The sequence below is a fragment of the Canis lupus genome, chromosome 1 (genome assembly GCF_011100685.1).
Source record: "Canis lupus familiaris isolate Mischka breed German Shepherd chromosome 1, alternate assembly UU_Cfam_GSD_1.0, whole genome shotgun sequence".
NCBI classification, from domain to species: domain Eukaryota; kingdom Metazoa; phylum Chordata; class Mammalia; order Carnivora; family Canidae; genus Canis; species Canis lupus.
Window position 1 is genome coordinate 43,551,880 of NC_049222.1, and position 17,051 is coordinate 43,568,930.

Below are 17,051 nucleotides of genomic sequence, written 5' to 3' on the forward strand. Positions count from 1 at the left end.
TGTAAACGTACTTACTTGTATTTCAGCTCCAGTTCTCCAGCCACCACCGCTTTGTACGGACGTTAACTTTATTAAATCTGTATCTACGCTCAACAAGGTTTTTTTTTGTTTATTTACTTCAGGGGCCCAGCGCAAGAGAAAGACCTGCTGCGAGATAAATACATTTATGAAACGTCCTGCCGTGGGAATCCCGATCCCCACACCCTAGGGCCGGAGGCTTCAAGCCAAGGGAATGGCGGGGGCCTGGGTCGGAGAACTCCTAGTCTTTGATGAGAGCTGGCACCGTGTGATTAGTCATACTGAATATTTCAGTCTGCACGTGCCTTCACGTGGTGACAGTACATTCCTTGCATTCAGCTTTTTGGCAACAGCCCAATGAAGCCAGGAGGTTTAAGTTCCAAGAATCTTTGTTTTCAGCGGCTCTCCCTTGCTGATAATCTGCAGGATTATTGAGAGCTAATAGTTGACTCACGGTAAGCGCTGAGTTAAATTGGTGGCAAGTCCTGATGAGGCAGGGCTGGGATCCGGATGAGCTCCGCAAGTGCCGGGTGGATCCGGTTTCTGTTGCAAAATTGTGATTCATGAGTTTATCGTGGTGTTTCGCATAATTTTTCATCTTTTAGAATGTTGATTTAAATTAGTATTTTTCTGGATTACTGAAATTTGGGCATCCTCGTAAACTTTGCACCCGAGTGATGGCGTTCTACTCGCTTGCCTTATCCTGGCCTTGGAGCTAGGTCCAGGAGATAGAAGGTTGAAAAGATAAAAGTTCTGTCCTGCAAAGAGTTCACATACCGACGGGAAAGAAATGAACGGTTCACAATTTTCGTGCAGGAAAGAGCAATATAAGACAAGATAATGGGATAGAGAGTGGGCGGTAGATGCATTGACTAATGACGTTGGGTCATCAGGAGGGTTTGGGAGCTTTGAACCAAGATCTGACTATTGAGTGGGCAGTGTAGAGGTCTGCGTAGTTAGCAGAGGGCAGAGAGGGCAAGTGCTTGGCTTGTTCCAGGGCTATATGGATGTCTACAGCGCGTTGAGCAAGTGCAAGAGTGGGAAACTAGGTAGGAGAGGTAGAAGCCAGATCCTGTGGGATTTCTGTATGTTTATACGTGGAGTTTAGAGTTTCTTTTGATTGCAGTGGTAGTTGGAGGGATTTCACCTAGGGAGTAATTTGTTGAATGAATGTTAAAACTATTAGCTTTTTGTCTTCTAGGTGTTTTGCAACTGAAGGCTTTAAGTCTCACAATAATCTTTGGCATTATTTTCATTTGATTGTGCTTAGAAGTGTAAGTTTATTCTCACAAAACTACAGCTACTAAGCAAAAATTCCAATCCCATTCCGCTGTATAAATCCGTGTACCTTCCTCTGTGTTATATTGAGGAATGACAGTATTTGCTGGAGGCAAAACTGTTTATAGTACATTTTCACATTACTTCCCCATTTGACCTTGGAGATCATCTTTATTCCCTTTTTATTTTCAGATGTAGACAAATGTATGATATTTGAGGGGAGGAAGGGTTTTCTTTAAATTAACTGAGCATATGGACTATATTGGCTTAAGAGGCATTCCCCAGCAGTTATTTTTTCAGGAAAAGGCTAAAATATATTATTGGAAAAATTAAAATTACTTTGGCAGTATAAGGTAATATACATAGCTAAGCATATTTTATTGCACAGAATAGTTTATGAAAGTCTTTTCAGCCTATTTAATGCTGATTTTAAGTGTTAGCGTTTTAATTGATGATTATGAAATATTTTTAACTGACAACTTGTGCAGTGGATTCATGACCACCTGTTAATTTCATTTTTGTTGAGAAACTTTGGGCCATTTTGAATTTTACTAGACATCAACAGATGCATGTATTTCTTTCCTCCTGCTCATCAGTATTGGGATTATTGAGTTTTTTTGGTGCAAAATGAAGCACAGAGAGTTGCCCTCTTGCAGTGGATTCTTATTGCAGACCTACAGCATGCAAGACATCATGGATTATCTCGAAGTAATTGGGACATGGCACCTGCCCTTGTGCTTACAATTTGGGACTGCCACCTTATAGACAGATGCTCAGTAAATAATTTTTGAATAAAAGCATCATGAGCATAGACGGGAGGAGAAAAAGGAGTATAAGATTTAGCAATAATGCAACACTGGATAAGTCAAATACATCTCATTACATTGGGAATTTTTAGAGAACAGAGGAGTTACTTTTATATGCTAGGATAAGGAAGTAATCTGTTAGACAGGGTTTCTCAACCTCAGCACTGTTGACATTTTGGGTCAGATAATATGTTGTTGTGGGGGACTACCCTGGGCATTGGAGGAACTGTGCATCCTTAGACTAACTCCTGTTGTCTCCAAACATTGCCAAATGTCCCCTAGAGGCAAGACTGCCCATAGATGAAAACCAGTGCTGTTGAGGATGTCTTTTGAGGGACTGGGGAAGAGGGTAGCATGGTACCAGGAACAGAATGGCGGAAAGCCTAAATTCAACTCAATTATCAGAAAAAAGTTAATTTGATGTAACGTAATGGGAGTGGGGAGTAAAATGGACTGCTATGAAATGATATTGGATATGGCTGTATTGTACGCACACTTAAAGAGTTGGAGTTTTATTTGGAAAGCAGTAGGAACGTATTAAGTTGTTGAGCAAAAGAATGACAAGATCAGAATCTTGGTTTTTAGGAAAATGAATCTGGCGGTTACATATGTGTAACCTGAATTATAAAGTAGATAGAGAGGATGCCAGGAGAAGTCGGGGATCATAAAAGTAGTCCAGGGGTGAAGTAATGCTGGACAACAGTAGTGGTAATAGAATCAATGAGGATAAGAGTATTTAGCAATAAACTGCATGTGAGGAAAAGGAATCAAAGACAAATTTTCTTTTTAGAGGACTACATTTTAGATTTGAGAGAATAGTAGTGCCATTAAAGAAATGGAAATTACACATTGAGAAATGGGTTAGAGGAATATGACAAGTTAAATTTTAAACACAGTGATTGTCTGTTTATGCATCTTCGAAATTGCTTTTCCAGCTGAATGAATTTTGATTAACTGCTGTTGTAGGCCACTTCGAAATTAAACTCTTGTTTTTTTCTGAACAATACATCAGATTTGTAGACAAAATACTTAGTTATAATTGCCTTTTAGAATCTCACCTTTAGAGAGCCTTTAGAATAGGTTTTGTAGCATATTGTTAGGTCCTGGGGAAACAAGAATTAAGAAAACATTTTGTCCATTAATGAGACAATGTGAGAAGTCTGGCAACATGCTTATTCTATTCCGACTCACTCTTTCCCGTTTCCTTATTAAACACAATCTTGAGATAGGAGTGAACCAATAAGGTTATTACCTTGCTATAAATGTTGTCATCCTGGTATAGTATTGTGCATACCAATGAAGAGCAGTTAATTTTGCCTAGCGGCTACGGTGCCCCTTAGGTTGGACTTTGAAGTCTGTCTGTTGAGCTAAGCCAAGAGTCTGTTCTAGGTAGGGAGGGCAGCACAAGCAAGGGCAGACAGGAGCAACAATGCATGGCTTATAATGAAGATAACTGAATAGATGCACTGTTTGTGCAGACAGCTGCAAATCCCAAGGCTCTTACAATGTTAGACTTGGGGTTCCAGTAGCTTTGTGCCAAGACTGTGTTGCTCTACCCTTACCTTTCCCTAGGTACCAAAAATTATATCCATTAATCTAGGAGTAACTGATATAGATTTGTGAGTGAAGTGGAATCTAATGTCAGTTCACAGACCAGAATCTGACAATCACCCAATTACCCTGGTATCTGTTCATAATACACCTACTGATACGTATCTTATGTTGTTAGAACTACCTAGGTCTTCTGATGATTTCTAACCAGCTGTGATGTTCTAATGGACAGGAAGTTTAAAAATTGATCAAAAGCTCTTTTCCACCTCACACCTTTTCCCATAGGGCCAGGAGTAAGGGAGTGGGGGGGGGGTAATAACTTTTAATATCTTCCTCTTGTTTACAGAATGAAATCCAACATTCAAGACCCCTCATAATCTCAATCCAGCTTCTCTATTACCTATGAGAAGAGTAAGATAAATTACGTAATAGTATGTTGTAATATTTAGTAATGTGCAAAAGAAACAAACTGGCAGATGCAGGCTTGCATGGGTGGAACAGAATATGGCCTAATGAGGTCTTTCTCTCTTGAGCTGGATGGGTCACTGGAAGCCATTTCATCAAACGTTCTTGTGAAGGTAAAGGGGCTTTCATAAGCAGAGAGTGATTTTTCTCAAAATTCTCTGATGTATTTGATAACCTCTGGCCAGCTTTAAAATTCTAAGAATAAATTAGCAAGATAAAATTACTCTGAAAGTTAGCACAAGCTAGGGCCCTAAAGGAAATTTGGCTAATACAAGTTGACTTAAGGGAAAAAACACATTACCCCACAACAGTATAAATTTATGTAGTATAGGGATCCCTGGGTGGCGCAGCGGTTTGGCACCTGCCTTTGGCCCAGGGCGCGATCCTGGAGACCCGGGATTGAATGCCACGTCAGGCTCCCGGTGCATGGAGCCTGCTTCTTCTCCCTGTGCCTATGTCTCTGCCTCTCTCTCTCTCTCTCTGTATGACTATCATAAATAAAAAATAAAAAATTTATGTAGTATATATGCTTACAAGGATTCAGATTACTGTAGATACCAACAAATAGAGAAAGGCATGGAATTGGAGGAGTGAACTGTTTCATAATTTTTTAACACTTCAGTCATAGAACCTTAATTAAATCATTTTATTTCTCTGGAAATCCTGCCTCGTTGTAACTATTATAAATTCGATGTTTATTCATTATCTACCAGGTAGAGCTCTTCTCATAATTGTAGTCTTTAGTATCTCTCATGTTTTCAAAAACTTGAGTCATTGAGAGCAGCATTTCCAGCTTTTCTCTCACTACTTTATGGGATAAGGGACTTTTCCTGCATTTTCTTCCTTCCTTTCCCCTCCCCTTCTCCCATTCCCTTCCCTAGTTAAACAAGGTGACTTTACTACTCTTTCTTGCAGTGAAGGATCACACACATCGGTGAAGAATGGCGGGGGAGGGGGGTCCTCCTGTTTCTTTATATCAAGTACAGTAAGGACTTCAGTACTCACTCTGGCCCTCCATCCGCACCACAGTCTTTTACTGCTGTGCAGCCTCAGGCGGGCTTTCTCACGCTTCCTTCCCTTATAGGACTCAATTCTCTGGAGTCCGTCTTCTCACAAAAGAGCTGATATTAACTAGGAATTCCTGTTCAAATTCATGGTATGCTTTCTGTCTCTTAACCAGACTTTGATTAATATAACATTTATTATCATGTTACTATTATTTTATGTTTGAAGTTTTTCATAAGTTAAACCAAATTTGTGATCATTTGTTAAACATTTTACATAAAATACAGTTTTTGTATGTGTACTTCTCATAGGAAGAGTCCAAAATATATAACCAGAGTAATGATTGTACTGTTGTATATTTTTTACTAATATACTGAGATTTATATAAATTATGCCTTAAAAGTACATACACTACTTCCAACTGAGTTAACTCCTGTTTTTTAAGAGATTACTATTATTTACACACAGTATGATTTGCTATACAAGTCTTTAATAATTAATTTAAACTTTTTTGGAAATAATTTCTACTAAAGATTCATAGTCAGCATAGTCCTTCAAGGACTGTACAAGTTCATCCAGTAAATACTCCCCTTGCATAAAAGTTTCAAGATCATGAAGTGACTTGTTTATTCTGTGATCTGTGACCCGATTCTGTGGAAAATTGTATGTTCTTATTTTCTCTGACCTTCCTTTAGTTCCAACCTATATAAAAAGATATGAGATACAGTTAGATTCAGAGCAACTAAACCTACAAATTTAACTTATCTGGAGATTAAGCTCTTGATTTATAATTTGACACACAATGTAAGAACCAAGTTTTAAACATTTTGAATCCTCAAATAACATGGAAGCATTAATAAATAAAGAATACTGGGGCTTTAAAGGCCAACAGAGTTGTATGTAGCATTTGATCTTTTTGCCATTTCAGTGCTCTATGGCTTCATGCATTTATTTCAACTTTAAACTTTAGTTTCCTATCTATAAAAAACAGCCAAATAATACCTACTACACCGTGATGATGTACACATTCAGCCTAGCATAGGGATGGTATTCAAATGGTAGCTAAATATATACATTTATATTTGTCACTGGAAGTATTGACAGCGATGAATTCCCATAAAAAGGAACTAATCAAGGGTGCTGTAGTTACAAAATTAAATACCAAACACGAAGAAAGTAAGTTGTTTGCTTTCCAACTTTCTTCCAGAATTTTCAAAGAATTAAAAAATGAGGATTCTATATATCCTTTTTTAGTAACTTTGATTAAAAGTCTGAGAAAAACAAGCCCCTGAATATAGAAACCAGGGCAGAAATTTAAGATTACTATAAAACAATTATAACCTTCAGTTCAGCTACTTGAATTGTTTCCTTATTTTAACAAATATATTGAAACAATTTTAACATATATAAGAACTGGGTTATCTAAAAATATTTTATACTTTAGAGCATTTTTTTATATTCTTTACCTGAATCTTTCTAGCACTGTATCTTTTACTTGTTTCTTCTTCTAGATACATGCTGTACAGTTTTGCACGTAGCTTTTTCATAGCCATCTCTCTATTTTTCAGTTGAGATCTCTCTTGTTGGCATTCAGAAACAACACCTGAATAGTGTTATGAGAATTAAAGAGTTTTAATAGGAAAATCTTCTTCATTTATTATCAAGGAATATTCTTTTTCCTTCTTTTTCTTCTTCCTTTATGAGGAGAAAAAAATAGAACTCTAATAAAAAAGGGAAAACTATAAACAAATAACTTTTATAGAGTTCTGAGAAAAATGAACACTTAGGCTTGATATGCTATAGTGCAAAATATATTCATACTGAAGGCATACTGAACAATATGCATCTAATCATTCAATTTGGATTGTTTTCCCATACCCTTAGCTGGCCACCATGATTTTTTTAAAGTAGTAATTACTCATCACAGAAACAAAAATTTAAAAAGGTAATCCTACTACCAGAGATAGTCACTATCCATATTTTTATGAGGACTTTCATCCATTTTTTTTCCTATTCCTGTTTATATACTATGTATTACATAGACATCATCTTAGAGTTTAACTTGAGGCTTTCCTAATATTTAAGAAAAAAAAAAAAAAAAGGAAAACCAAAAACTCCTACCATCCATATGCCGATCCATGCGTATTTGAGATTGGTCACAGTAAGAGATTTTTATAATCTTTCTAGGTGACTGAGGTTTGCTATCTATATGCTCTTTATCACATGTAAATCACTGCAGTAATGACTGTAAAGTATGTTTAGTTCTACCTGATAGTATATTGAAGACATAAAAAATATCTAGATGTAGCTCCACTGCCTATCTATAATCAGAACTGCTGGACATTTATGGGTGGACTTAATGAAGCAGCAGCCCTGGAAGTTAAGTGCAGCACTTCACCTGTGAGCATGTTTCTGGGTAGCAAGTCCAAGCTTTCATTTTCTTGAGAAACTGAGGAGTCCATGTCCCCCTCCCTTCAAAGAAGGCTAAAAACTAGTGATTTAGAGCATTTTCTGACAAAGAAGAACCCATGATAATGACTTCATTCTGAGGATTTTGGATTTTCTTATTATTTTCTTTTTTAATTTTGAGTTGGCTCCATACCAACATGGGGCTTGAACTCAGAACCCTGAGATCAAGAGTCACATGCTCTACTGACTGAGCCAGCCTGGCGCCCCGGATTTTCTTTTAATAGTGATATTTACTAAATATAAACTTTAGGAAGCTACCTGGAAGGACTATCTTTTCTTCATGGTCACCAGTATGGAAATTCTCTGGGCTTAGATCCCTCCATCTTCCTGGCTTTGCAATTATCCCGCAGATTCATCTAAGGATTCTAAATAAAGTATTTAATAATAATCCTTAGGAGTGTATATCTGGTAGTTGAAGATCTATTACAGTGGAAAATTAGTCAAGTTATTCAGAATTTGATTTCTTTCTTCAAAGTTTTATGTTGAAGGCCTAAGTGCGTACCTGTTGGAAGATGAACTATCCGGACAGCACTGTCCGTGGTATTTACATGCTGTCCTCCAGCTCCACTGGCTCGTTTAGTGTCAATTCTTAAATCTTTTGGGTTAATCACCAGATTAATCTATACACAAGAGGAAATACTGGGATTTAAAAATATCACATGTATATGAGCTATTCAAAGGCAAGAACTATCCATTTATACATACATGTCACATATAGAATATAAGATAAGATTAAAAAGGTTTAATTTTAAGAATATAAAGTAGATGGAAGGGTAAAAAGTCTCATTTTTGGAAGAGTACTGGATCAAAATATAATAAAAAACGGAAACCCTCCAAATCCTCAAAAACTAGACTTCTCTGTAAATTATCCTCCTTACCTCACGACAGAAGAACTTTGTTAATATCAGAAATGTGAATATAGGAACTTAGGTGAGCTTTTGTGGATTATTTCTGAGTTTAAAAAGGATTTAACACAGGAAAAAAAACAATGCTATCTTAGGAACTAAGGGTAGGCTTATTGTTTCATTTTAAATAAAGGAGTTAAATATATCTGGAGACAGAGGAGAGGCACATGGAAACGGCACAGAGCAAAGCCAAGAAGTCATACATACACTAGGATGTGACACCAGTGTAATGCTCGTCCCATCTGAAGCACTAGATTTATTTATTTTATTATTATTATTTTTTAATTTTTATTTATTTGTGATAGTCACAGAGAGAGAGAGAGAATGAGGCAGAGACACAGGCAGAGGGAGAAGCAGGCTCCATGCACCGGGAGCCCGACGTGGGATTCGATCCCGGGTCTCCAGGATCACGCCCTGGGCCAAAGGCAGGCGCCAAACCACTGCGCCACCCAGGGATCCCTGAAGCACTAGATTTAAAAAGCTGTCTCATGAACAGCTGTGGACCACTCTGTGACACATCTACAACCCTGGAAGCAGGACTTCTACCATTCACAGGCCCTACATGTATCCTGTCTCCATGTGGCTCCATCATACAGTTGCTAGAAGCATTAGAAGCATTAGGTACAGACTTCACCCCATCTTTTTCTGTAAACTACTTCTGTCTCCAAGATGCTTAAACAACAGTGACTGGTATCTAGTGTGGCTCCTGCCATTTATTCTACTTCACATTCTTCCTTAACTGTTCTGTTCTTCCTCTAGGGTTCACACAAAAATTAGATCTAAAAAATGGAACTTAGAGTCAAATAGCACCTTTCTCCAAAATTAATAGAAACCCTCAATTAAACTTCCTTCTTCACGAATCATTCATGCTTCATCCTGAAAAACAAGTCCTATATTTCCTGTCACCTTCAGCAGAAGGAATGAAAGCAAACAATTCTTTTTTTTTTTTTACAAACATTATATAGACTAAGAATTTGTTTATGAGAATGAAGTATACTCATTATGAACATTGTAACAATATATTCCCATTTTAATGTTAAGTAGTTACTCTTGTTAAAACAGCATTCTTGATATTAACACTCTTGGAAAGTCAAGACAAAGCAAAAATCATTGTGAAAAGTAATTAGTATTAAACTCTATTTAAAGTAGGTAGATTCTCCTATAGAGATGATCTCAGAATAACTACTTTAAGTTTAGTGTGGAGAAAAACAAATAATGCAACATTAGGTCTTTTTTTACATTACATTACATTAGGTCCTTTGTTACATCTATTGTGAAATCATACTTTTTGGACGAAGGTAACAGATTCTTCACAAAACCTAAAATATGTGATGAAGGCCAAATGATAAGAAAAGGACTTTAATATTGAATATCAGTTCAATAAAGTGATCAGGGAGCAAGGCACTGTGCTGGGCCCAGGATTCCAAGGAGAGGAGACATGCCTTACCTCAGTCGGTTGGGGTAAGATTGCTACAGTCATGGTGCTAGTATGGATGCGGCCTTGCTTCTCTGTCTTTGGCACTCTTTGTACTCTGTGCACACCTCCTTCAAATTTCATGTGTTTATAGGCTTCTAAACCCCCAATGCTAGCAGATGCATGTCTAAGGCCACCTTGAAAATATTAGAAGAACAGAAGTATTATTCTTGCGATATATGAACAATTGACCATCACTTCTACCACCTTGCAATATATTTAAAAGAACTACAAAACAATATAAGCATACAGAATGTAAAAGGTATTGAAAACTTTAGCAAGTCCATGATATTCAGTGTTTTAATACTTAATACCTTTATTACTAATAATCACTACACAAAGTATTTATGGTATTAATCAACTGCTTCAATAACATGTCTAAAAGACCACTTTTAAAAACCATTAATCATTTAGTCGTGAGTAGTGAATGACTAACATTGGTCACTTCAAAATTGGTATGTTTGCATTCAAAATTACTGAGTAAATGATGAGCATAAGATCAGGTAAGCTTCCTTACCGATAAATTCTAAAGTTTAGTCATGGTCTTTCCACCCTTATGCTAGGACACATATGGATAAATTAAATCTGTACTTTTCCCAAAACAAATTAAACAGTTTACCTATTTCACTTGGAAAATATTCCAGGGTTTCAAAATGCCATCTTTTAAAAGCAGCATATTGCTGATACATATCAAACATCTCTGAAGTAAACAACATTGCCTCCTGACCCCCAACTCCTGCAGTTACCTCCAGGATCAAATCATTCTTATCTGTTTCTTCTGAGGGAACCAAAAGTAAGATAATCTGTAAATACAAAAATATCACCCCTCCTAGAATTAGGAATTATTTAAAACTTAACAAAAAATAACTAAATGATTAGATGCAGGATTTTTAAAAATATTTTATTTATTTATTTATTCATGAGAGACACAGAGAGAGGCAGAGACACATGCAGAGGGAGAAGCAGGCTCCACGCAGGGAGCCTGACGTGGGACTCGATTCCGGGACTCCAGGATCAAGCCCTGGGCTGAAGGCAGGCGGTCAACTGCTGAGCCACCCAGAGACCCTCTAGATGCAGAATTTTATTTTATTTTATTTTGTTCGATGCAGGATTTTAAATATTTAATTTACCTAAAGTTTCCCTAAACAAATATTTCCAATTGCTCTTCAACTGTCTTGCTAATGAGAACCATATAGTAATGCACAACTTCTATAAAATATTAGTGTTTCAATTATAAATGCTATAAGGTTCAGCTGAAACTTACAGTTTGGGTTTGTTTCTTTTGGTGTTCATGTAAACTTTTTTTTTTTTTTTTTAAAGATTTTATTTATTTATTCACGAGAGACACACAGAGAGAGGCAGAGACACAGGCAGAGGGAGAAGCAGGCTCCATGCAGGAAGCCCGATGTGGGACTCGATCCTGGGTCTCCAGGATCACACCCTGGGCTGAAGGCACACGCTTAACCGCTGAGCCACCCAGGCGTCCCTCATGTAAATCTTCTCTTTAGAAGATTCTAACTGTATCCTCTTGAAATCTATAGCCTAGTATGGCAGTAAAGAAAAGAAAAAAAAATAAACTCAAATTGTATCTTTTTAAGTTTCTTTAATTTGGAAGATAAATTTATAATCCTGGAACTGAAAAAGCCCTAAGAAATGATAGATGATCTGGCCCTCTTCCCTCATTTTACATGTCAAGGAAAATGAGGCGGAGACTAAATGACTTGCTAAAGGGAAAAGTGTTTGTTGGCAGAGAGGCATAAAAACTCAAATCCTGCTGCCTAGATCAGTCCTCCTTCCTTTCAGTGTGTACTAATTAAGGGACACGGAATAAAAGCTTCTTAGATTAGGTAAATTAAATAAGAAAAGTTACCAATATTTATTGGTCCCTTAAATTATGACAGGCACTACGCTAAGCACTTTATATACTTTAATTCTTAAATCAGTCTTGGCAAGTAGTATTAATGGATCTACTTAAGATGTGAAAACTCAGTTTAAGCTTAGTTTAGTTATTTGATCTAGCTGCCCTGAAACATACAACTAGAAAGTGGAAGAACTAGAACTTGAACCCAGGTCTGCCTGAATTTTGAAATATCATACTTCATGTTGGTTGGGATTTATGGTTGATACTACCTTTCTATATCTCTGGCTATAACATGATCATTCAAATCTTGAGTAAATGATTGAATTTACGTGTTTGTTAATTAACACTATTCAATGAATAGAAACCTTTAATACATATGTGCTTCTATTTCACAAAAAAATTAGAAAATGGGTAGAAGTTAAATTACATGAGACTTTTCACTTCATAGTAGAACCTTCCCTCTGGAATGGTTGGTAAGGATATTAACTTTTGATGAGTCCATATCTGACTAGATAAAAGACAGAATCTTTAAGCACCCCCTTTTCTGGCCCCTTACTCACATACCATGTCCTTTTACTTATATCCTCAGAGATAACTATTATAAATCTTTAAGCTCTGGTTTCCAGAATGAACAAAGAGTGGTTCTAATTTAATATAATGATTACTTTTCATCTAATGCCTATATATTCTCCTAGATGTAAAACCAAAGCCTTATAATTCAGTTCTAAAAGCCCAAAGGCCTACTCTAGGTCTTGAACTCTAATAGTGTCAGGGATAAAAGGTACAGAAATATTCTTGCTGCCAAGGAGCTTACAATCTACTACTACTCCATAACCTCTTCTATCCATCATCTACCCCACTCTCACCTCTCTTAAAATACCTAAAGAGTGGGAAAACAATACTGATGTTTATTTCACTACTTCTCTGAAAAATCTTATCAATATAACAGTCACTTCCCGCCCCCCACAGCTCTCCAATCCTTTTAGTATGAAAAAAAGGGTCACATGGAGTATGCTTTTTCCTGCTTTAAAAAACCCTATAATTCTAAATACTAACAAGCTAGTTAGTTCTTGAGTTGTTTTTATAAACTTCTAATAAAATTCATTAAAAGTAATAGCACAAGTGCTTTATTCTTTGCACAGATACCATACCTGGTGCTTCAACTGAGTTATTTCTTTTTGACATGAGGTTATTTCATTCTCTGCAAGTTTCCTTAAATCTTCATTTTCATCTGAGAATGTGAAAATAAAACAGTAGGTTAGGTTTCCTTAATGTCAAATTGCCAACATAATTCAAGATCATTTTATTATTACTGTAGCTAAAGGGAAAAATAAAATGTCTTTCTTGTCTTTTTAATAACTGCCATTAATTAAAAGTAGCATTTTATACATTAGTGTTTATTAGCGTGTAACTTTAAACAAACCTTTTTCTGATGACAGAAGTAGAAAATAAAAAAGAATTTACAAGAAAAATAAAGAAGCTATTAAACTATTCTATAACTCTCCCTCCATGAAATATTCATATTAACAAATATGCTTTTAGTTTTCCAACTTAGACTATATAAAAACAAATACATCCAGTAGTTAGAACAGAAGAGGAACAGAAAGCTCCATCAGTTAAACTACAATTGAATTAAAAACTGAAAGTTACTTATTATCTCTTTAACAAACACATTATATTTCATTAATATAAATATTCACCCAAACATTTAGATCCTCCTAATATTCACAGAATGTCTGCATGAAGTACTCCCCCAACTCGCTTTACTCGCTTATTTCATCTTTTGAGTTTTCATTTTTACCCTATAAAATATGCCGTCTCATCCCTCTACCCTATGGACAACATGCAACCTACAAAAAGGAGAGAAGGGAAATTTTTTTAGCTCTTACAAATAGCTCTCTTTGTTGAGATTGGACCTTTACAAAGTATCAGTTTATATGTTTGTTCATTTATGAGGAACCAACTATGCTGGGAACTAATATGTAAGACCTGCCCTCAAGGCAGAGTTTTAGATAATTTTAGTTTCTTTCTATTTTTCTTAGGGAGAAAAACAAAGAATAACAACCTAAAACACTAGGTGGTTAAATATTAAAATGATAGCACACTAAAGATTGTTTTTTGTTTATTTTGGGGAAGGGCAGAAAAAGGAGAGGTAAGGACAACACAAACCATGAGATAAGCAATGATGGGAAGTGTTGGTGGGAAGGCAGGAAATTATTCTGGCACGAATTTGGCATGAAAGAAATTTGCTGAAATGGCAAACGTGTTGAAGTAGAAAAAGGAAAAATGAATTCTAGTCGTAGTTCAACCACTAAAGGTTCTCTTAGGGCAACATATCCAACCTCTCTGAATCTCCATTATCTTGAGAAAAATGAAGGACTGGGCTGGATGACCTCTAAGGTGCCTTTCAGTTCTGAAATGCAGTTCTTCTGTAAGGCTAAGGAGACTGGAACTAAAGTCACAGTAATTTAATTTTAATACTACATTTCATTTAACCCAGTATAACCAAAATATCATTTCAACATGTACTTTAAAAATATTAAAAATTATTTTGTATATTAGGTCTTTGAAATCTGTTTTTACCCTCACAGCACATCTCAACTCAAACTAGCTATGTTACAGGTGCTCATTAGCCATTTGTGGCTAATGGCTTTAGAGTTTGGACTGAGGAGTTACTCCTAGGCCATGGAACTACACTAGTTTTTTCATTCAATATTATTAATCAACATGTTGACAGGCCACTATCACATGCCTGCCTTCTCCTCTGCCTACTAGTATATTTATGTTTTCCCCACTATAAGAGGGTCTTTGTCTCTTCCAGCCCTTCAAGTAGCCACTTGTCACCCCCTCTTTTCCTGCTCAAACTCCTGGAGATTAAATGCCATGTCTATTATTTCTCTTGTTAATTCTCATTTACTTCTCCAGCTGTTATATCTGATTTCATAATAATACCATTTTTATTAAAATCACCCATGACAAAATTGCCAAATCTACAGGCTTACTTCAGCCTGAGTTGAAAAGGTGAGCCCTTTCTAGGGTATCAACAATTCCCTACTTGAAATTCTAATTGGTCTTTACTGCTTCATTTCTCTTGTTCAAGGTCCCAAAGTTCTGCCTGTTTTTTTTGATCTTTTATAGCTTCCTCCTCTGCCTGCTCCTCAAATACTATGTATTTCTGCTTTTGTTAGTGTCCTATTTCTGTCTCTACAAATTCTTCCTGAGCATTCTCATCTGCTCCCAAGCTTTACTTTGTCAAGTATATGCTGATTATTCAGGCTTAGTTTTAACCCTTAAATCCACTTGATTTTAAGCTTGGTCTAAGCTATGAAACCAATTTAATTTTTCCCCAAAAGTATTTTTCCCAATATGCGTAATTAATCCCCCCCCCCCCCCCCCGCCCTTTCTGGGCATCCACCTTTTCTCTTAAGTAACTTCATTTAGACTCTCTCTCACCTAAACTACCGCATTGATGTTCTGTTTTCCATGGCATCTGCAATCTCGTTACAGCTTGACTTTGAAACTACCACAAATCAAGCTTTCCTAGCAAGAAAGCCATTTCTATCATTCACTCCCCCATCTAAAAGCTTCCACTGGCTCTCTTCTGCCAACAGGATAAAATCAACTTTTTAAATTTTTAAAAGATTATTTATTTATTCATGGGGGGGGGGGGGGGCAGAGACACAAGCAGAGGGAGAAGCAGGCTCCACGCAGGGAGCCCGACGTGGGACTCGATTCCGGGACTCCAGGATCACACCCTGGGCTGAAGGCAGCGCGCTAAACGGCTGAGCCACCTAGGCGTCCCCAAATCAACTTTCTAAAATTAGTATTCACATCTCTCCCCCTACTCTCCTTAGAAAATGTCTCAACCTGCCACTCCTGATAACCTCTCCTCTTCCTTGGTTAACAAAGAGTACAGTGATTAAAGATTTGGAGTCAGCCCAGTCTAAACTCCACATTCCTCGAAAGCTGTTTGGCCTGAGTAGTTATTTTACCTCGATTTCTCATGTTCCTCTCCTGGCCCATGAGGCTAATAGTACCTACTTCATAGTTTGATGTGTGAACTGGATGAGTTAATACGTGAAAACAGTTACGCAAAGGCCAGAGTGTGGTAAAAGATCAATAGCGGTTAAATAAACTATTATTAATATCCTGTAGCGTGGCCCTTTATCCCTGCACGAGGCCTTCCCAACAAGTTCTCCTTGCTCCCCCCAGGTGTCTATTCGGATATCTCGTCTCATTTTGCGGCTCTAGTACTAATTTTCTCTCCCCGAAGAGACTGTGACCCTCTCTAGAGCCATACTAGCCAAAGCGCGGTCCCCGGGAGTTTGTAGAAATGCAGAAACTTAGGACCCATTAGTAGTCGAATGCACACCGATCACTTTAGGAAACCCGTTAAAAGCGCATCTTTTTAGGTCTCCGACTCTGAGTCCAAAGTCTGGTTTTAGCGTGCACCTCTCTTGAATATCGCAGATGGCCCCTTTACCACAACTCTAAGAAACACTGGTCTCAAGCCCTTATTTGGGGACAGTCCCCTGTGTGTCCTTGGTGAGCTGAAGATCTGCTGACAGTAGGCTATCAATACACTGAAATCCTGTACAAGGGGGCGGAACATTGTGTCCAGTGAGCACAGGGTTCACACAGGCGACGATGAGGTGAGAACGCACACAGTGACGCCTCCACCTCCGATCTAAACCAAAAAAAAAGAATTCCAAATGAGTAAAGAACTAACTCGGGAGGTGTGAACACCTGACCAGCGGCTTAGCGGGAAAGACCAACGAAGAGCCCAGAACTTGCCCGTCCCCCTGGGCCCGGCCCTCACCGCGTAGCAACTGCTCGGTCTCCTGTAGCTCCCGCTCCTTCTCGCTCAGCAGTTGGGCCGCCGCCAGCAGCTCAGCCCCCCTGACCTGCAGCCGGGCTCCGGAGCCTGCCTGGCGCTCCAGGAAGGTCCGCAAGGGCCCGCCTCGGGCGAACAGCTCCTCCAGCGGCAGGCTCCCGCAGTTTAGGTGCCGGCGGGCGGGGCTGACCAGCCGGCGGGCCCACAGAGGACGCACAGCACTCCATAGAAACCGGGACCGCATCGCTAAGGGGGCAACCTGGGACGTCTACCAAAGCCGGAAGTTTCGGACAGCGAGTCTCGCGACACCTCGCGGAGTTTGGAAGCCGGCGAGAACTGGGCGGGCCCCGCCCCCGCCCGGCGCGCGCGCCAGTTTTAAAGGGCC

At 38.1% G+C, this 17,051-nt stretch overlaps 1 protein-coding gene across 7 annotated transcripts; it reads right to left on the bottom strand.

Moving 5' to 3' along the window:
- Nucleotides 1-95: 95 nt before the first annotated feature.
- MTRF1L (mitochondrial translational release factor 1 like) lies at nt 96-16,972 on the bottom strand. 7 transcript variants are annotated; one of them, XM_038526362.1, is made up of 9 exons: nt 16,652-16,969; nt 12,984-13,063; nt 10,591-10,774; nt 9,945-10,108; nt 8,095-8,212; nt 6,590-6,726; nt 5,714-5,825; nt 3,161-3,205; nt 96-561 (listed from the first exon to the last, which is right to left on the bottom strand). In XM_038526362.1, exons 1-8 carry the CDS (start codon nt 16,908-16,910, stop codon nt 3,174-3,176), a joined length of 1,086 nt encoding a protein of 361 aa, XP_038382290.1. In that variant the 5' UTR covers nt 16,911-16,969; the 3' UTR covers nt 96-561; nt 3,161-3,173. The 7 variants fall into 7 exon arrangements, 5 of the variants coding, with proteins under 5 accessions (XP_038382290.1, XP_038382289.1, XP_038382288.1 ...); XM_038526361.1 differs by lacking the exon at nt 96-561 and having other exon boundaries at nt 2,870-3,205; XM_038526360.1 differs by lacking the exons at nt 96-561; nt 3,161-3,205 and having other exon boundaries at nt 5,461-5,825; nt 16,652-16,968.
- Nucleotides 16,973-17,051: the final 79 nt, after the last annotated feature.

Coding starts and splice junctions, on each gene's coding strand:
- MTRF1L (XM_038526360.1), bottom strand. CDS start 16,910: ATGCGGTCCCGGTTTCTATGGAGTGCTGTGCGTCCTCTGTGGGCCCGC. Junction 10,109..10,590: donor ATATTTTCCAAGTGAAATAG/GTAAACTGTTTA, acceptor AATATTTTCAAG/GTGGCCTTAGACATGCATCT. Junction 5,826..6,589: donor ACAGTGCTAGAAAGATTCAG/GTAAAGAATATA, acceptor CTTTTTATATAG/GTTGGAACTAAAGGAAGGTC.